The sequence below is a fragment of the Hemiscyllium ocellatum genome, chromosome 3, assembly GCF_020745735.1.
Source record: "Hemiscyllium ocellatum isolate sHemOce1 chromosome 3, sHemOce1.pat.X.cur, whole genome shotgun sequence".
NCBI classification, from domain to species: domain Eukaryota; kingdom Metazoa; phylum Chordata; class Chondrichthyes; order Orectolobiformes; family Hemiscylliidae; genus Hemiscyllium; species Hemiscyllium ocellatum.
Window position 1 is genome coordinate 39842256 of NC_083403.1, and position 22390 is coordinate 39864645.

Consider the following 22390-nt stretch of genomic DNA (forward strand, 5'->3'; position numbering starts at 1 on the left):
GTTTTAAAACAGCAGTAAGTGCTAAGAGCAGCAGAAAAACCTCCAGAGCATACAGATCAAATTTATATAATAAAAAATATAAGTTTTTCTGAAAAACCATTGACTCATGCTAAACACAGTGTCATCATTGAAAAACCAAAACGACCGTCAGAAAAATAACTTTCAACTTGATTAGGGAGAGTCAACATGGCTTTGTGCATGGAAAATCATGTCTCACAAATTTGATTATGTTTTTTGAAGAGGTAACAAAGAAGATTGATGCAGAGCGGTAGATGTGATCTATATGGACTTCAGTAAGGCGTTCGACAAGGGTCCCCATGGGAGACTGGTTAGCAAAGGTTAGATCTCACGGAATACAGGGAGAACTAGTCATTGCATATAGAACTGGCTCAAAGATAGAAGACAGAGGGTGGTGATGGAGGGTTGTTTTTCAGACTGGAGGCCTGTAATCAGTGGAGTGCCACAAGGATCAGTGCTGGGTCCACTACTTTTCATCATTTATATAAATAATTTGGATGCAAGCATAAGAAGTATAGTTAGTAAGTTTGTAGATGACACCAAAATTGGAGATGTTGCAGGCAACAAATAAGGTAACCTCAGATTACAACGGGATCTTGATCAATGGGCTGAGAAGTGGCAGGTGGATTTTAATTCAGATAAATGCGAGGTGCTGCATTTTGGGAAAGCAAGTCTTAGCAGGATTTATACATTTAATGGTAAGGCCCTGGGGAGTGTTGCTGAACAAAGAGACCTTGGAGTGCAAGTAGATAGGATAGGGAAGAAGGCTTTTGGTATTCTTTCCTTTATTAGTCAGATCACTGAGTAGGGGAGTTGGGAGATCATGTTGCGGCTGTACAGGACAATGGTTAGGCCACTGATAGAATAATGCGTGCAATTCTGGTCTCCTTCCTATTGGAAAGATGTTATGAAACTGAAAGGGTTCAGAAAAGATTTACAAGGATGTTGCCAGGGTTGGAGGATCTGAGCTACAGGGAGAGGCTGACAGGCTGGGGCTGTTTTCCCTGGAGCATCGGAGGCTGAGGGGTGACCTTATACAGGTTTACAAAATTATGAGGGCATGGATAGGATAAATAGACAAAGTATTTTCCCTGGGGTGGGGGAGTCTAGAACTAGAGGGCATAATTTATGGGTGAGAGGGGAAAGATATAAAAAAAAGAGACCTAAGGGGCAACTTTTTCACACAGAGGGTGGTACGTGTATGAAATGAGCTGGCAGAGAAAGTGGTGGAGACTCGTACAATTGCAACATTGAAAACACATTTAGATGGGTATATGAATAGGAAGGGTTTAGAGGGATATGGACCAGGCGCTGGCAAGTGGGATTAGATTGGGTTGGGATATCTGGTCGGCATGGACAGTTTGGACCGAAGTGTCTGTTTCCATGCTGTACATCTCTGAGACTCTGTGGTCTGGACTTTTGACCTTTGGAAATGTGTTTCTTCTATTTATGTTCCTTTTTCAACCTATAACATGTATTAAACAATGTATTTTGTCTGTCTTATTCATAACTGAGTGTGCACATTTGGATTTTTGAAGTACAGTTGTAATTGCGCTAATTAGAAATCTTTTCCTTGTTCTTGTTAAAGATATTATCGATTAGAGTGGTGCTGGAAAAGCACAGCAGTTCAGACAGTATCCGAGGAGATTTTCCTGCACCATTTTAATCTAGAATCTGGTTTCCAGCATCTGCAGTCCTTGTTTTGACCTTAAAGGTATTATAGCAAATAGTATTACTTTTCTCTTCTTGAAGCAACTTGGTGTGAATTGCTTTTGTCCTGAGTAGTAGTCAGTTAGGAATCTTGATCATTTTTGTGGTCTATTTGAGATTTTATATATTTTGTGATGACATAACTTCTCAAACAAAATATTAGTCCTAAAAAAACTTTCAAATTAAAATAAAACTTTGTCATTGATCCTTCTACATTGCCAAATCAAAATTCTGAAGCTTACAATACCAATTTAGGACTATCTTTACAAAGCAAACTGCAGAAACTAAACAGTCCTCTCAAGGCAAACCAAGGACAAACACTAAATGCTTGCCAGTAATGCTCAGAGTCATAAAGCTGTACAGCGTGGAAACAGACCATTCGGTCCAACGCGTCTGTGCTGACCAGATATCCTAAACTAATCGAGTCGCATTTACCAGCATTTGGCCCATACCCGTCTAAACCCCTCATATTCATATAACCAACCAGATGTTTTTTAAATGTTGTAATTGTACCAGCCTCCACCACTTCCTCTGGCAGCTCATTCCATACACCCACCACATTCTGCATGGAAAATTTGGCCCTAATGTCCCTTTTAAATCTTTCCCCTCTCTCCCCCACCTGAGAGAAAAGATCTTAGCTATTTATCTTATCCATGTCCTTCATGATTTTATAAACCTCTATAAGATCACCCCTCAGCCTCTGCGCTCCAGGGAAAACAGCCCCAGCCTGTTCAGCTTCTCCCTATAGCTGAAATCCTCCAACCCTGACAACATCTTTTCTGAATCCTTTCAAGTTTTACAACATCTTCCTATAGCAGAGACCAGAACTGAATGCAGAATTCCAAAAGTGGCCTAACCAATGTCCAGTACAACATAACCTCCCAACTCCTATACTCAATGAACTGACTGATAAAGGCAAGTATGTAAAACACCTTCTTCACTCTCCTGGCTACTTGTGACTCTAAATTTAGTAAACTATGAAGCTGCACTCCAAGGTTTCTTTGTTCAGCAACACGCCCCAGGACCTTATCATTAAGTGTATAAGTTCTGCCCTGACTTGCCTTTTCAAAATGCAGCACCTCATGTTTATCTGAATTAAGCTCGATCATCTTTCTAAGAATAATTTTTATTTTTAAAATACCTTACCTTTTGATTTGCCTTTTGCATGCTCAACTGGGGATCTGCCTTTAAAACCTTTAATAGGTGCAGTTTGCTTTGGTGGACTCTGAAGAGTCTTTTTTTCACTAACTCCAAAGGATTTTTTCTTTGATGGACTGACTTTGCCATATCCTGAACTCTTGACAAAAGCATAGCTCCCATCAACGGGCTTGTTTTTAACTTTAGGACTTTTAGTTTTTGATGAAATCTGTGTATTGATAATAATATGAAGAATTATATTATCTGAAGAATAAAAAAAAATGTGCATATATACAGAAATTAAATGTTAGAATGAAACATCTAGTCAGCTAAAAGACAATTTTACAATGAGAAGCTAATCTATTGATCAGAACATCTGGCAAGAACTAACACCAAATCTTTAAATTCAGTTGACTCAAACATAACACAACATTTTTAAAAACACAAATGTTGTGCAGCAGTGTGAGCTAAGCAGATATCACAGCTCTTCTTTGCATATACAAAGAAGCCTGAAATTGAATGTGCGGGGATGGATTGGTTTGAGAACATGCCAAAGGGATTAAAATTAGGGAAACCGACAATCAGGAAACTGGCTGCAAAATGCTGACTTCCACATTTAACTGCAATGCGTTAGACTGTATACAAGCAACGGCTATCAATCACTTGTGATATTAACATGTGCTTGAATTTAACTGTGAATTGTTGTGTTTCCCAGACTTCCTGAAACCCTCACAGTCAAAGCAAGGCAAGCACAGTGGCAACTGAAGGGGCTTAATTATAACATGGAAGTATGTCACCGTGCAAACATACGAAGTACTCAAACTTTACAGCTGGCTTGTCAACGTGAAAGAGTTTGTTCATGATAGTTGTGTTGGAGATTGCTTACGTACTATGAATGTTAACTTTACAAATTTAAAAGTTTTCTATTCCCGATATCCACCATGGAGTTGACCTATCAAGTCACAGGTGTCATTTACATTGCGACACTTTCAAATTCAGATTAGTACCAAAAAAAATCAGCAGCAGAAGGAACACCTAAAGGAGTAGCAATAGTCTGCTCTGATGGTGCCATGAGAGTTACACTATATCTGCTACACATGGCACACAAGAAATGATGAATTTTGTTAAAATGTTACAACCCCTGTTTTTCAGATGGTGGCAGATATCTGCAATCTGCTAGAACAAAGTCTGCTGCCAGAAGAATCCGTCAAAGACAACAACACTCTCTTTTTTTTCCCCCACTCGATCCTTCCAGGAGTCTACTGGAGACATTTATAGGATTTTTGCAGTCAGCAAAATACAAATACATAAAAAATTTGATGGAATGGCTTTGTTGCCAATTCTATCAGTTCTGGTCCCAAAGATGTATGTCAGCATTTTTGGCTCTGGCAGGCATTCCATAGAAGTGGGATGTCATTGACTGCAAGCATGTTGCAATTGAGGCAACACACAGATCACCCAAGAATACTCAATAACCTCAAAGACTTCCACTTCAAGCAAGCCAAATCCAATGTAGTCAATTCAAGGCAATGAGTCACCATCCAACAATTAAAGATAGTAATAAACTCAAAGAAAATGCTGAGAACAGCACAAAGAGGATTAGGTAGAATATAAAAAGCAAAGACAGACTCAAAAGATTAAAAGAGGGAAATTTAGAGTATGCAAGAAAACTATCCAGAAATTAGATTAGATTAGATTACACAGTGTGGAAACAGGCCCTTCGGCCCAACAAGTCCACACTGACCCGCCACCCACCCATACCCCTAACCTAACACTACGGGCTATTTAACATGGCCAATTCACCTAACCCGCACATCTTTGGACTGTGGGAGGAAACCGGAGCACCCAGAGGAAACCCACGCAGACACGGGGAGAACGTGCAAACTCCACACAGACAGTTGCCCAAGGCGGGAATTGAACCCAGGTCTCTGGCGCTGTGAGGCAGCAGTGCTAACCACTGTGCCACCGTGCCGCCCTATATTTCTAATAATATTTAAAAAGAAGATTTAATAAAGTACACATTGGTCTTTTCGAACAGGAGGAATAAGTGAGGACTGCAGATGTTGGAGAGTCAGAGCTGATAAAGTGTGGGGCTGGAAAAAGCACAGTAGCACAGGCAGCATCTGAGGAGCATGAGAAAGTCGATGTTTCAGGTATAACCCTTCTTCAGGGCTGGGGAGGGGAAGGGGACTGAGAAATAAATGGGGGTTGGGAGGTGGTGAGGAAAGATAGGTGGGATGGTGATAGGTGGACAAAAGGTAGGAGGTAATGGTGATGGGTCGGTGGGAAATGTGGAGAAATGGTGGGAAGGAAATTGGACTGGTAGGTCTAGTCAAGAAGACGTAGCTGAGTTGGAGGGATGGATCTGGAATGGGGTTGGGGAGAGGAGATTTGGAAACTAGCGAAATCAATGTTGAAGCGGTGTGGTTGTAGGTTCCTGAGGCAGAAGATGAGGTGTTCCTCTGCTATCCGAGCTACACATTGTCCTGGTTTGGAACTATGTCACCATTCCATTATATTGCGAGGTCAAAATTCTAAAGGAGCTGACAGACTCTCATCATTGATAACCAAGCATGCAGAATTGGACACAGAAGTATACAGCACCACCTTCTCTGCAATTGTTAGCCAAAATGTATCTGGAGTGTCTCCTTCATTTCTTTGCCTCCTATTCTGCTCTCTCTCCGTGCAAAACAAAAGAAGAGGTGTAGCAGTGAAAGCGAAGGCATATGTTTAATCAATCAATGAATAAAAGGCACAAATGGCATTAGACAAAAGTGAGGGTAAGGTGGAGAGTCAGTGGAGGATCAATAGATGGGGATGTGAGGAAGGACAGAGAGGGATGTGCATATCTGCAGATTAAGTAGATGTACATGATGATGTGCATTACATCAAGCTTAAGAATCAGGATTAGAGTGATGCTAGAAAGATACAGGCCCTTCATCAGGAATGATGAATTCCTGATACAGGGTCTTTGCCCTAAATGTCAAATTTCCCCCTACTTGACCTGCTGTGCTTTTCCAGCACCACTCTAATCTTGACTCTAATCTCCAGCATTTTCAGTACCCACTTCTGCCTAGTAAGCTTAAGAGACAGCAGAAAAATGATTGGGGTGATAGTTGATGGAGGATGTAGGCAAATGAACACCCTGCTCTCTTTTCCTATATTGCTTAGATTCTGTGGCTGACCTCATGGGAGATCTCCAGCTATGTTCTCCTTACTTCACGGTCATGTTTCTTTCTCTGTCAACAGTAATAAGTTTTCCTCAGGGCTCTTAGGCATTACTAAAATGAGGCACAACCTTTGAATACGTGAATCCATTCTACCAATTTGTTCTGCTTTGTTTCTAACATCATTAGATTGCATGTTTAGAGTGGCCCTTTAAATGTTGGAGGTCAATGAGCTTCTGCTGTCAAATCAACAAGACAGAAAACCTGAAAATGTGGTAATCCAATGATCTGTCAGTGGCTTATTGTTCCAATTACATGCAGATTCCTGCATATTATTAGACCCTTCCACTCTACCCACCTCCGTCATTTGTTCTCAGCATGTCAGCAATGTGAGAATCCAATGGCTCAGCTGTGTAAATAAGAGGAAGTTGTATTGTGTACAACTTGCAAATGGGATTTTGTTCTTACTCTTGTATTTAATGCTGACATCAGATCAATAATACTGACTTTACTATTCCAATGCTTATTTGTATTTCTTAGGAGTGTCATCCTTGTGGCTTTTGAGTACAATTTGGAAGTTACTTTCAATTAGCATTGAATGTTCAGCACTTTGGTGCCGTGAGTCAAGGCCCATTGGAACTAATTAATTTGTCCTAGTTATTTTACAACTGGCCAGGAGAAAAGCAATGCATAGCAGCAATTTATATGCATGGGACAACTTTATTTTTAAAAAATCCAAACGTTCTTTAAATTAGCATTCCACCTTTGAGTCCTGATTCAACCTCAACTGCAGAAGTAAATAGGAAATATTATACTCACTGCATCAGCTATTTCCTCAGTCAAGTGCAAACCTCATGGTAAATTTCTAAATTTGTAAAATGTTATTAAAGACATCAAAAGTAAAGTCAGTATTTTCAGTGATAACACCTGCTGAGGGTTTGCTGAATAGTTAGAGGAATAGCTCATGCATCTTTTTAGGCCCGCTCCACTATATTTAGATGGTGTTGAGCTGCACCTCAATCCTGAAAGCTCCAACTGTCATAGCATTCATGGAACACTGAGAAAGAGTTCCAAATTTATACTGATCCTTTGTTAGATTTTATTTTTAAATTAATTTTTAATTAATACAAACATAAGAAGTAGGAACAAGGAAAGAACTTTCTCTCTCTCAGACTTATTCCATCATTTAACTACCTCAATTTCCAGTTTCCTACACTATCCTCATATTCCATCATGTAGAAAACTATCAACTGTTTCGAATCGATTGAGACTCCACAATCTATGGGTTACAAAATTCCCAGGAATTAGTCTGGTAAGCATTTGTTGCACACCCTTAATGGCAAGTGTACCCTTCCTCAGGTAAGGAGACCAAAACTGTAAACAATACTCCAGGTGTCTCTCACAAAGACTATAGTCAATCACAGAAAGACTTTAATCTTGTACTCATATTCTCTTGCTGTTCAATGCTTACTAAACCTGACATCTCAAAAAATGACACACATCATTCTTGTAGGAGTACTTTATTCACTGCCTGCTTCAAACAGATTGCTGTGAAGCATTTGGCTATCTCACCATATGTCAAGGAGCAAGGTGTCTAAATTCAAAATAAATCATAAAAGACAGATATCATCTCAGATGTTTGCACATGTTAATATTCAAAAATATCTAAGGCATATTTACAAATATAGGAAGTTCATCTACATAGTCTCATGATTAATCTTTCATTTTTGGCATTTTTACAAAGATTCATTCCATTACTGAGAGCTGATGGATAAGAGACTACACAATATAGCTCAGCTGGCAAATCTTATATTGCAGGGCATGAAAGATCTCATTGCAGTAGAAAGGGTCAACAGGAAATTTATTAGGATGCTGTCTACTGGAGGGTCTGACCTATGAGGGATTTTTCCTTGGAAGAGCATAGAGTGAATGGCGGCCTGACAGAGATGTACAAGATTGAGGGACACAGGATGGATAAGAAAGCACTTTTTTCACTCGTAGAAAGATCAATAGCGAAGACACACATTTAAGCAAGAACATAGAAGGTCAAGAGAAGAATTGAGGACATTTCTTTCACTCAGAGGATATAGGAGTCTGGCACTCTCTGCCGCAAAGCATGGTTTACTTACAAACTCTCGGAATTTAGATATTCACTTATGCTGCCATTGCTTCTAGGGTTAATGAGCCAAAATCTGGTGCAGACTTATGAGCCAATTGGCCTCCTTTTCTGCTGTTAATGTCTATGACTATGAGCAATGTGTAGTAACTATGTCTGATACTGGCAATATAGTGAACTATTCGAGTATTTAATTCTAGGAAATTCAACTGTCATTATCTGCCTTTGACAAACTGGCATAAGAATAGAATACGATATAGAAATTAGAAAGTATGTCTTTTTGGCAGTATAGTCACAGGATACACAAACATTTTTGCAAAGGCTATTTCATGTTAATAAAAAGAAAATAAATTAATATAAATTATCTTAAAACAAAGCATGTTGCTAAGAATACCCAACAATATGCAATAATTAAAATGCATCCAAATTAAATGCTGTGATAGCACATAAATCAGTTACATATACCTGATTATCTTGGTGAGGAACACTTTGTGAAGCAGAAACTGAGTGTTTGACTGTAGGATCATATTTAACTTCATCAAGTAATGCTTCCATATCTTCTTCACAAATTCTACTCATACAGCTCTCGTTTTCTTTTAATAATTTTTCAGATAGCTCTATATATGTGCTTTGGCTTCCAGCTAAATGATTGGAGTCAAGCTGTAACTCAGAAGGCACAGCACTATAGGTGTCCTTAGCCATCATTCTTCTAAATGTTTCTGTTGCTTCACAGTGCTGCTGTGCATTTTTACTGCAGAAGGGGAAAATTATGAAAAGTCCAACATTTAATTGGTGTATTTTGGAAAAAAAATGCCTTGCCAAATTTAAATTACTCTACTCACCACTCATCTCTTACATCAAAAAAACAAAAGTATCATTTGCCTCTTTTCATTTAGAAATTTAATTCCATCAAGCCTATTTGTGATTAAAAAATGTAAAATTTGAAATAGATGTAGAAAAGTTTGCAAATATGTATTACATCTACCAGCATTTCAATAAGGCATATTACCATTTCAAGTGGCGGTCTTCTCCAGCACCCTACATCACACAGTGTTACAAAGAGACAAGATATATTTGCCCCAGTACTAATGATACTTCACAACTGGTGCACTGTATCAAGATTGCAAATGAGAAAATGAACAGTGTAAATTTAACAAAGAGTGGCAAACATGTGGAAAAAAAATTGCAAGGACATGTATAGTTATATTAAATCTTCTGGCTTTAATTGAATGGAAGATAATGATGATTTATTCTATTACTATCCTTTCCTCTGCCCTTAATGTGAGTTGCATTATTCAAGTCAATGGTGAAGCCAGCCTAATTTTGAGAAATCCAAATCTTTTGTAACCTGGGAGTCAGAGTCTCTGAAGAAGGATTGTGCAGACCACCATTAAAATATTCTATATTGTAATGTACCATTACAGCAGAGCATAGCACATATGGTATATTAAACATAACACATTATTGCAGACTGGCTTTTAACATTGTGTGACTGAACAAACTACAATACCTTACTGGATGCGAATCATATCCTCTTAGAGAAAGAACTCCCGCTTTAATTGGTTTCATTAGTTCTTCGACAGTGAGCAAATCTGTCCAAGGAAGTGCAGATTAATTGATCATTTTTGATTACGAAAATAGAGAAAGTAACCACATTTATTCAGAGATGTAGCACTTGCTTACGTGTTAAAACATCATATAGCTTTTGCTCCTCCCCTTTTATATTCTCAGCTATTTCATGTTTTATTATATTTTTGAGAAACAACCTATATTTATGTAGCAGCTTTAACCTGCTTAGAATTTCCCAAACAATTCAAAGTGAATTAACAAAGTGAATTCTTGAGTACAGTCACTATTCATACAAGACCATAAAATGTAGGTTTAGAAGTAGGCCATTCAACCTCATAAGTCTGTTTTGCCAGTCAATGAGATCACAACTGATCTGATAATCCTGAAATTCACTTTACTACCCTTTCTCGAGAACCCTCGATTACCTTACATAATGAACTAGCCTCTACAGCCCTCTGAAGTAAAGAATTCCCCAGATTCAGAACCCTCAGAAGAAATTCCTCCTCATTTCTCTCTTAAATGGATGATCCCTTATTTTGAGATGGTGTCTCTGGTCCAAAACAAGCTCTCTGCATTTACCTCTCAAGCCCCCTAAGAATCTTATTAGGTCACTTCTCATTCTAAACTCCTGAGCCTGTATTCATAAGAAAACCCTCCACCTCAGGAATCAACCGAATGAATGTTTGTGGCCAATGACAGTATATCTTTGTTTAGAATATGGAATCAAAACTACTCACAGTAATGCACGTAGGGTCTAAGTACTGCCTTGCATAGTTTTAGCAAAATGTCCCTTTTTTAATACCTCATTCCTTTAGAAATAAAAGCCAACATACCATTTGTCTTCCCGAGAAGCTGCTGAATGCTTCATACACTTATGCACAAGGACCTCCAAATGTGCTGAAGTTTTATGTAAACTTCCTCTTGTTAAATAATATTCAGGTCCTTCCTGCCAAATTGCAAAACTTCATATTTTCCCACATCATATTCTATCTGCCAATTATTTGCTTACTCACTTAACTTGACTATATCCTTCTATTTGGGTCATGAGCTCAACTTACAAGATGACTCAGTCATTATGCAGAGTGATGCCAACAGCATAAGTTCAATTCCCATACCAGCTAAGGCTACCATGAAGGACCCTCCCCTCACCCGAGACATGGTGACCCTCAGGTTAAACCACCACCTAATGAAATAGCAGTTCTCTGGGACTATGGCAACTTAACAGGATTTACTCAGAATCTTCACAATATTTCTCCATCAATCAACAACACAAAACAAATTATTTGTTTTACCAACAGTTTATTTGGTTGTCCCAGCCTTGCAACTTGATATATATAGTGTCCGCAAATAAGGCAAGTGACAAAATAATTGATTTGCTTTAGGTCATAGATGGAGAAATGTTGCAAAGGTATGATTTGGAGACGTCAGTGTTGGATGGGGTGATCAAAGTTAAAAAGCACACAATACCAGGTTATAGTCCAACAGATTTATTTGAAAGCACTAGCTTTCTGAGTGCTGCTCCTTTTCAGGTGACAAAGGAATCTGATGAAGGAGCAGCGCTCTGAAAGCTAATGCTTCCAAATAAACCTGTTAGACTATAACCTGGTGTTGTGTGCTTTTTAATGTTGCAAAGATATCGAGTGAATTTCAACAGTTTCTTCAAACAGCACCACTTGGGCATTCAACTGAGGTTTTGAAGTTGTCTGCTCATTGAATTGTTAACGTTGTACCACAGTCCCAAAATAAATTGCCGGTCTATACCGTCACATATTAAACATTTGAAGGGAGCCTGAACAATTGTTTTTCTAACTCGGTGGCAAGAGCAATACCATGTGAATGAAGCTGTCAACAAAATTTAAACTTTAAGGATTGGACTCTCTTGTTAAGTAGCTTCAACTAGCTTTCTAACCTTAGCGCTCTGTCCCAATCACACAAGCGCTAACAAACATTTCCATTCAATTTTAAAATATACTGAAATTAAAAGCAAGATATAACTGAACATCAGTTGAGTTAATTGCTGTGTATCTGAGAAGCAATACATTTATATTTCACTAAATCTGTGCGGTATTCTCCAATTTTCCTGTTGAAGGAAGAAGTTGTGGATGACCACAATGCCGATTCGGTTATTGTTAGTAAAACCTTCAATGGCATAATGTGACAATCCTCGATGTGGAAGCAGGAAAATAAAGGAAAATGCATAATTTCTTTAAAAAGTTTCAAAAATGTATTCAAATAAATAGATAATCTTAATTATGTTCAAGAAAGTTCAAAACAGAAATTGCATCAATTGTAACAGAATCCCTTCTTGGATAATTAGAAATTCTGGCTCATGTGAACTGTGACCCTTGAGCTGAAAGCATACCAACAGAGAGGAAGGTAATAAAGACATTGTGTGGCTGGAAGACACAAAGGAAAACCATAAGCAGAGGAGTTGGAGGATGTCAGCAATTAGTACATAGACACAAACAGAAAGAGAAAGCAGATAGAGAAAGAGACAACACGAAGATCACAAAATTATTATGACATGGAAACAAATCTCTCTCAGCAAGATACCAAATTTTCTGACTGGCAGAAAAGGAGACTGGAGCTATTTTGCTTGTTGGCTGAAAAGATCTAAAACCTGGAGAGACATGCTAACAGTTTAGAGACGCTAAACAGCTGGTCGCTTTTGCAGTTGTGACCAAATTGTGAACTGGGGTGTTATTTTCTCATTGGTTCAAAAATACCTCAGGAGAGCCAAACCATTGGTACTGTTGTGAGCCGAGAGAAACAAAATGTGTGCAAATGTGCCTTAAATAATAACTAAGGAACTTTAAGATAAATGTTGTTAACAAATAGGACTCTCGAAGTACCCTGTGTGAATCAGGGTACTATGTAGTGGAATTCTAACTATGGAGTGTCCTTTTGTATGCAGGATATGATACAAACGCTTGTAGCTTAATAAGACATGCATTTGCTCGATCAACTATTTAAAATGAAATTTTCTATTTTATTTGAAGCATTGTTTGCTTGTTAATTCAGATTTATTTTAATTCAAATCAACAAAGTTTTAAAAAGATAGTGAAATACTTTTGGCAATATCTTCATTTTGAGATTCATAACTTGCTTTGCAGTCCCATGGGATCATAAAGGATACACCTTAACTGGGGGCTGTGCAACAAAATTTCACTGGAAATGCCCCTGGGAAGACAGGGTTGTCCTATGATTAGAGGCCAAGTAATTTTGACCTATATTCTGAAAAATGAGAGTTGATCTAATTGAAACATTCAAGATATGGAGTGAATTGACAGTGGATATCAAGAAGTTCTTCCTCCTGCCACAGGAATCTAGAATGGTGGGATGCTTTTTCTGAATAAGGGGTCAATTATTTAGAACTGAGATAATAAGGAATTTCTTAACCTCTGGGTTTGTAAACCTTTGGAATTTTGTACCCAAGAAGGTTGCATATATTTTATCAATGAATGTATTTATGGTCTCTTAGGAAATCAAGGGCGGTAGGAAGTCGATGCATGAGTGCGCAGTGGAAGCCCAGAATCAACATGACCATATTGGATGATGGACTAGATTCAATGGTTGTTTCATCTCTCCCTGCTTTGATGTTTTCATGTTCTCCTATTCTTTGTGATTGAGGTCCAGATATAATTCTGGTGAACCTCCATTGCATTTCCTTCATTTCAAACGTGTCTACCTTCTTGTATGCTGGCATTCCAAGTCGAAGGCTCAGCATTCTATTAGCCTTTTCATTAACTATCTGTGCCTAGATGTCTCTGTTTGGCTTGTCCTAAGATGGACGTGTTGTCCCAGTCAAAGTGGTGTCTTTCCTTATCTGTTTGTAAGGATACTTGTGAGAGAGGGTTATGTCGTTTTGTGATTAGTTGGTGTCCATGTCCGGGTGGCTAGTTTTTTGCCTTTTGTCCAATGTAGTGTCTGTTACAGTTCTTGCACAATATTTTGTAAATAACATTAGTTTTGCTTGTTGTCTGTATAGGATCTTTCAAGTTCATTAGCTGCCGTTTTAGTGCGTTGGTGGATTCGTGGGCTACCATGACGCCAAGGGGTCTGAGTAGTCTGGCAGTCATTTCCGAGATGACTTTGACGTAGGGGAAAGTTGTTAGGACACGCACAAGAATTCCTAGAAGCGTGGCATTCCAATCGGAACTCTCAACAAACACACCAAGTTAGATCCCATTACTACCCCCTGAGAAAAAGAACATGAAATGACATCACCACAGAAAATGACATCACCAACCCAAAGAAAACCAAACACAGAAACAGAAAGCAGGAATCATGTAGTGCTTCGCCTGAGGCCCACTGAAGATGTTACTTAATAGAGTGATGAAACGTCACGAAATGAACCTTCCAGCTCAGCGAGCAAACCTACAAGCAGAACCTCAACCTGAGCTACAAATCTTCTCAAAACTTGCTGTTATCTGTGCCTGTTTACAACATTTTATGATCTATATACCTGAAACCCAAAGCCTCTTTAGGAAGTTCACAGTTTAAGCTTTGAAATTTATGCCATTTAGTAAAAGATTAATATATGGTAACATGTGTGATTTGTGATTTAGTTTTCACTACATGTGAAAAGAAATTTTAAAGACAACTTTTAGATAGCAAGCAGAACATTTAGGTCACAATAGTAAACAAATAGGATTTTTGTAGGAACTCTTTCATTTGGAAGACTCTGTTCACTGTCAATTACTGAATCAGCAAGGACAATTCACATGACTAGAAATCTATTAAGATCTTGAGTTTCTTTCTCGATTTGGAGAACCATGTTCAATACATTCAATAAATGCTCTATCCAGAACAAAATCAAAGGAGTGCTGGCAGGTGGGACTAGATTGGGTTGGGATATCTGGTTGGCATGGACGGGTTGGACCGAAAGGTCTGTCTATATGACTCTATAACTGCATGTATTTGTTTGTATCTCTATTACACAGAGCATTGCATGTGTCAAAGACTTTCTCCAATGCAATAAAAAGGTTTGAATGACCAATTATATGGTTGTCAGATTTGAATATTTTACACATTCCTGGTTATAAATGTCTGGGCTCTGGCAAATGTTTGGAACATTTCTTTCAATAATTAACTCCTGTAAATATGTAAGTATTGTATTCATGTGATTATACTTAACACTTCAGAATTAACTCATATAGGATTTATGATTTCAGACAATAATGTAAAAATCTCAAATTCAAACTCAATTTAATGCTTACCGGATTCTCCTGTAGAAATATTCCTGGTCGAGTCCTTAACAGGGCTCTGAAGATCTTGAACAGAATTGATGATTTTTCCATTTTTCATACTTTGCACTGCATCTGTGGCTTCCAGAGACTGATCAATGTCACAATACGCTTGATGCAAAGCCTCAATATCACTATTGGTTTGTCCATAGGAAATACCTGAAGAAAATAAGAAGTTAGAAAACCTTTCAAAATCTATGCGGTAATGCTAATAATGATTTCAAATTCCAATTCCATATTGGTTACTCCGTTTTATAGAATATTTGATAACACCAATTTTATCTAATCATAGTCTATGCAACTTAAAAACAGATAAAAGATTTTCTGTTCCCAAGTACTACACTTTTACCAGGTGTGACTTTCTATATTCCCATCTGTCCTAATAATCAACAATTACCAGATTATCTAACAAAGTAAGCCAATGCAGCATTTTGTTAAAAAAAAGTAACATTTGGAATATCTTCAAAGTATTATGTCATTTTGCAGGCCAAATTTGAATAAGTGTTTTACCTCTGTTTTTATGAGAAACCACTTCACATTTGTTCAATACTTCTTTACAGTCGGTGCACCAAATAGCAAACTCAACATTGACGATGAATATGCAATATCAAAATGTTTTATCTGTGGTTGATTTGGTTTTTTTTGCTAATTTGTCTTTCTGTCATAGAATCATAATACAGTCCGTAAGGTATCTTTGGGATTAAGGCCAGGATGATTTGTTAAAAGATCACATTAAATTTGTTTAAAACAGTTCCCACAATAACATGTAGAAATAGGGAGGCATTAATACACAAATAACTTAAAGATTATATATTGAATGATTTTACAGCATTAATAGAGAGAAACTGTGTTCATCATAAACAAAATATGTATTTTAATCAATGTTTTATACACTACCTGTGAATAACTAAACTTTAAAATGACTGAAAATTATTTTAGAAGTTACGATTTACTGGTTATAATGGTAATCAGTTCAACATAAATCATTTAGCTTGGAGAACCGCCTTGAAAGCTTGCAAAAGGGTGCAATTAATGGAAACTTGATATGATGGCTATTTCAATCTGCAGCTCAGCTAGTTCTGTGAATAGGATCAACTACTAGTAGAGGTCTGATTTTGTTGTTATTTCTAAGATATTGTACATATCAACTATAGTCCAGTTTCATTACATAATCTAACAGTCCTTTCTTGAAAGTATATACAAATGAACATCAATAGGATATGCATAAGATCACTGGCTATACCTTGATTTGATGATAATGTTGAATTTCATTTATGGGTCTTCATGTAAAAGTAAGCTGATTCGAGATTGTGTAAAGGCATAAGAAAGTTCGGGTCTGGAGTACATAAGTTGCTTTCTTTCGCCCCCCACGTTTCCAGCATCACCCATGACCATTTGGGGTGGCATGGCGGCTCAGTGGTTAGCACTGCTGCCTCACAGCACCAGGGACGTGGGTTCGATTCCCACCTCGGGTGACTGTGTGGAGTTTGCACATTCTCTCCATGTCAGCCTGGGTTTCCTCCGGGTGCTCTGGTTTCTCCCCACAATCCAAAGAAGTGCAGGTCAGGTGAATTGGCTATGTTAAATTGCCCATAGTGTTAGGTGGATATAGGATAGGGGAATGGTTCTGGGTGGGTTATTCTTCAGAGGGTCGGTATGCACTTGTTGGCCCAAAAGGCCTGTTTTCATACTGTAGAGAATCTAATTACGTGTAGGTTAAGCAAAATGTACTTATTTGTTTTTTAAACACCAATTGATATTAAAAAAATATTTTGTTGTATATACAGTAGATCAGATCATTATCATGTATTACTTACTAGTGGTATACATTTGAGATGTTTGGTCTTGCTGTCCATGTTTTTCTTCTGTTGTAGGTTTTATCATAGATCTGTCATCCTCAGACTGTAATAATTTTTGTGTATCAGGAGTTGAATCTAGTGAATCTAGCAGGACAACTATAAATGAAAAGAACCGATATTTATATATTTGACACAAGAAAATCCGGTTCAGTTTAGAACATTTTTAAAATAAATTTAATTCTACAAATCATTTCACATTCAGTGAAATGTTTTCAAACAAATTCTTTTCTTGTCATAAAAACTGGCTTCAAGTAGCAACACAAGACTCCAGTAAACTCAATTAGATCAGACTTAATTTGTACTTTTGTAGTAAAAGCGTTTAATGCTCAGACTGGGAAAACATTGAATTTTTTAGCTTCCTAATGAGAGAAGCTTCCTTATACCTTTAGGATTTCAAGGCCATGTTCCTATTCATGTTCTATTTGATTGTAGGTGATCAAACTAAATAGGAATGTATTGAAACTGGAGGAGATTACAGCGATAGGGAAGGACAAGGCCATGAATTTGAAAATAAGTATGGGGTTTAAAAATCAAAACATTGTTCGTCAGAAAACCAATATAGTCAGTCAACAAGATAGGTTTCTCATACTACAGAATTAACACTATGAAACAGTTCAGAACTTTAAATCAACCATTCCAGCAGTTGTAGATTTACCTGAAAATTGTTCATATTGTTCCGACTGGGTCAATTTGGCTAGATAGAACTGGCCAAATCCAAGTGCGTAGTTAAGGCAAAGTGAAAGTTTCATGAACCTTCAGTCAAGTTTAATGATACTGAGTTATTCTAGCTAGGAAATATCCATTTTCCTTGAGAAGAACAGATGGCGACTTAAAGTATCACAGTTGTTTCTATCTGCTTAATTGCATGATGAGAGGATGATGCTACCAATGTAGTTCCTGTTGCTTACCAGTATGATTGATGAACACTTTGCCTAGGCTATACTTGCGCATTCCTCCCTCCAAACTGTTTCCTTTGCTTTTGGAACTGCTGCATATTAAAAACTTAGCCAGCCCATTTTGTTTATAGTTCAAATCTGATCTGTAAATTTTCTGAATTTCCATGGCGTGGCACAGTGGCTAGCACTGCTGCCTCACAGCACCAGGTACCCAGGTTCAATTCCACCCTTGGGCAACTGTGTGCAATTTGCCCATTCCATCAGTGTCGTTATGGATTTCTTTCAGGTGCAATGGTTTTTAACCACAGTCCAAAGATGTGCAGGTAAGGTGGATTGGCTATGCTAAATTGTCCATAGTGTCCAGAAATACGTAGGTTAGGTGGATTCACCATGGGAAATGCAGGTTTACAGGGATTGTAGGGGCTGGGAGTCAGGGGGTGGAGATCTGGGTGGGACACTGTCCAGAGGATAGTTGTGAACTTGATGGGCAGAATGGCTTGCTTCCACACTATGATTCTATGATCCCTTTTAATTAGCATTTTTCTAAGACCACTGTTGATAATCTCATGCCCCTTGCTTTTTAAAAACGTTTAAATATCTCAATTCCTTTAGTTTCTCTGCTGCTTAACTGATAGCTGGAACGCGGAAATATAAAGTGAAAGGAGAAGGCCATTCACCCCTTCAAGCCTGCTCCAACATTTAATATGACAGATCATGGATGGTCATGCAACTCCTGTTCCTGCTTTTTCACCAGGTCCCTTGATTGCTTTAGCAAAAATGATCTTATCTAACTTCTTCTTGAAACATTCGATGTTTTGGACTCAGTGCTTTCTGTTGCAGAGAATTCCACAGGGTCACTACTCTTGGGTGAAGAAATTTTTCCTCACCATCGAATCGTACAGAAGAGATGCCATCAAGAGGTGCCACCCCTTCAGCCCATTAAGTCTGTACCGCCAAAAATATAATACTATCTCCACTAGTTCCACTTTCCCACACTAAGCCCTTAGCTTTCAATGTTATGACACTTCAGGAACGCAAAGACTTTTTAAAGGTTGAGAGTTTTAATGCCTCAACTATCATACCAGGCAGCGCATGACAGACCCCCATCATCCCTTTAGGTGAAGCAGCTTTTCATCAAATCCCTCTAAACCTCCTGCCTTTCACTTTAAAATTATGCCCCCTTGTTATTAACCCTTCAAATAAGGGGAACTGTTGCTTTCTATCCACCCTGTCCATGCTCCTCATAATCTTATACACCTCTATCGGGCCCCACTCTTCCCCCGCTCAATTTTCCCTGCTCCAAGCTCATCTAACCTCTCTTCATTAGCTGAGATGCTTCATCCCAGGCAACAAACTGGTGAATTTCCTTTGCATCCCCTCCAGAACAATCATATTCTTCCTACAGTGTGGTAACTAGAACTGCACATGGTACTCCTGATGTGGCCTGTCCAAAAGTTCTGTACATCTCCAACATGACCTCCTTACTCCTATAACCTATGCCACAACTGATAAGGCTTTGAGGATGCTTGCCATTAGGAAGCCTAAAACTTGTCCTGCCCCACCTTCATGGATCAGCACACCAAGATCCCTCTGTTTACCTGAGATTTCTCGTGTCTTGCCATTCATTGAATACATTCTTGTTTTGTTTTCTTCCAAAATGCATCAACTCACATTTCCCAGGGTTAACTTCCATTTACCATTAATCCAGCCATCTGACCAATCAGTTTATTTCCTCCTGTAACCTAACTCTTTCCTCCACACTATCAACAACTCAGTCAATCTTTGTGTCATCCACAAAATTACTTATTATCCTTCCAACATTCTCACCTACATCATTTGTGAATATCAAAATAATGATAGATCCAGCATTGAGCCCTGTGATAGGCCACTGTATACTGAGTACCAGTTTCACAGATGGCCTTCTATCATCACCTTCTGTTTCCTGTCACTAAGCCAATTTTGGATCCATCTTACTAAGTTACACCTTCTTTATCAGTTTCCTATCTGGGACCTTATCAAAAGGCCTTGTTGAAATCTACATAAACAAACTCAATTGCCTTACCATTCTCCAAACACTTGGCCATCTCCTCAAGAAACTCCACCAGATTTGTTAGGCTTAGAGAGACAATTGCTGGTGAGTTTAACTTGAAGATCACCATACCTCAGGTGAGGGGCAAGGGTGAAAAGATGGAACCTGCATGATGACCTCAGTTGATGGGAATTGAACATATTCTATTAGCATCACTGTACATCACAAACCAGCTGTCCAGGCAACGGAATTAACCAACTCACACATCATCTTAGTCCTAAATTGCCTCCTCTGTATCCTTAGACTGTGGACCTCTGGTTCTGGACTGTGGTCATTGGGAACATCAAGTCTTGCTAGAATTCTATGAGATTCCCCACACCTCATTCTTCTGAACTTCACTGAATATAGTCTTAATTAATCCAGTTTCTCTTCATACATCTGCCCTGCCATCCCAGGAAACTTTCATTACACTTCCTTCATATCATTCCACAGATCAGGAAACAAAATTGCATTCAATACACCAGATGTGGTCTCACCAAGGCCCTGTACAATTGCCTCAAATCCTCTCATTATGAAGGCAACGTACCTTTTGCCTTCTTCATCGCCTGCTGCCCTACAGGTGTACTTTTGGTGTCTGGTGTACAAAGGCACTCCAGGTCTCATTGCACACCCCCCCACAACTTCTCATGCACACCCCCCCACAACTTCTCAATCTATTACTTTTCAGATAAACATCTGCCTTACCTGTTTTGCTACCAAAATGGATAACCTCATATATATCCATTTTAAACTTCATCTGCCACACATTTGCCCACTGACTCAACTTCTCCAAAACGACACTGAAGCACCTCTTCACAGCTCATTCACCCACACAGATTTATGTGGTCTGCAAACTTGACCATATTATGTTCTATTCCCAAATCTAAATCATGAATATATATTATGAATAGCTGGGTTCCAAGCACTAACCTACCATTTTCCCCATAACTGATGTCAGACTAACTGGTCTATAATTCCCTGTTTTCCATTTACCCCGTTTTTAAAATAGTGGGGTTACATTAGCCACGTTACAATCTATACGAACTGATCCAGAGTCTATAGAATCTTGAAATCTGACCACCAATACATCCATTATTTTTAGAGCCACTTTCTCGAGTATTATGGGATATAGATTACTGGGCCCTGGGGATTTATTGGTCTTTAAATGCATCAATTTCCCCAACACAATTTCGTTTCTAAGACTGACTTCCTGTAGTTCTTCCTTCTCATAGGACCCAGTGTTCCCCAACATTTTTGGGATGTTATTTGCGTCCTCTTTCGTGAAGATAGAACCAAAATATGTATTTAATTAGTCTTCCATATCTTTGTTCTCCATTATGGCTTCCCTTATTTCTGACTCATAGATCAGATGTAACATCAATTGCTGATTGCCTGATACTTGTTTTAGTATGTTTATATACTTCCTATCCCCTATTATCTGATGCGAGAACATTGTCTTCCCTATTATTTAATTCTGAACAGCAATAAGAGTGAACCCTTAACTACTCTGTCCAGAGATGCTGATTGACACAGTATATATTGAGCCTCTCTGTTCTTGTTTCATATTTCTGATAATTTACTTTTTATCCTTTATCTGTTTGTTTTCTCAACCTTATCTCTCTTCATCTCTGCCAGAAGGAAATGAAGATGATTAATTTATAGAGAACTTTTGGATTATTTTTGTGGAACATTCCCCTGTTAAGTAACATTCCCTTTGGAAGCAGAAAACATTTGAGTAAAAAACTTTGCAAAAACAAATTATTTCGGTAAGTATGAAATTAATATTATGTCTTAAAGGGCAAAGTTTTACACAAATATAAAAATATTCAAACATACTATGCAATTTCACAAAAGAAATTAGACAAATAGAGAAATAGATACAATCCATGGTTAGAAAGACAGGGATAGTAACTGAAATATTGGAAAGATGAGTTTTTAAGAAGGTGTCTTAAGTTTGAGAATAAAGGAAAAGTGGAATAGTTTCAAACATTCCATGGAAATTTCATGGAAGAGAAACACAATGGTTGAAAGCACCATTAAAGCTTTGGAAGTGGGAATATGAAAATTGCCAGAATTGCACATGAGAGAATGCAACATAATTGTGGAGGAATGCCAACTTAATAGAAACAAGTAATGCTGAATTTATAGGAAAAGAGAAACTTAGAACAATCATCACCACTATGTTAAAAAGTACAGAGCAAACTATTGGGATTGAAAGCAGACAAGACCCCAAGGCCTGATTGCCTACATCCTGGGGCCTTAAAGGAAATGGCAACAGAAACAGTGAATCCTTTGGTTTTAATATTCCAAAATTCCTTGGATGCTGGAAAGGTTCCAGGACACTGTAAAAATGCCGACATGACACTCTTGTTCAAAAAGTGAGGAAGGCAGGAAGTGGAAAACTATGAACCAGTCAGCTTAACAAGCGTCGTTGGGAAATTGTTCGAATCCATCATTAAGGAATTAATAACAGGACACTTGGGAGATCAAAATACAATCCTTCAGTCAGCTAGGTTTTATGAAGAATAAATCATGTTTGACTAATTTGCTTGAATTCTTAGAAAGTGAAACAAGCAGGATAATAGAGATGCCGCAGATGTTGTA

At 38.2% G+C, this 22390-nt stretch overlaps 1 protein-coding gene across 1 annotated transcript in view; it reads right to left on the minus strand.

Moving 5' to 3' along the window:
- The window catches only part of cep162 (centrosomal protein 162), a 134708-nt gene that overhangs the window by 77959 nt on the left and 34359 nt on the right, over positions 1-22390 (minus strand). The window contains exons 9-13 of the mRNA XM_060849654.1: positions 16781-16918; positions 14937-15122; positions 9659-9740; positions 8614-8899; positions 2875-3094 (exon numbers count right to left, since the gene is read on the minus strand). Coding sequence (XP_060705637.1) covers positions 2875-3094; positions 8614-8899; positions 9659-9740; positions 14937-15122; positions 16781-16918 — 912 coding nt within the window. The remainder of the gene's footprint in view (positions 1-2874; positions 3095-8613; positions 8900-9658; positions 9741-14936; positions 15123-16780; positions 16919-22390) is intronic.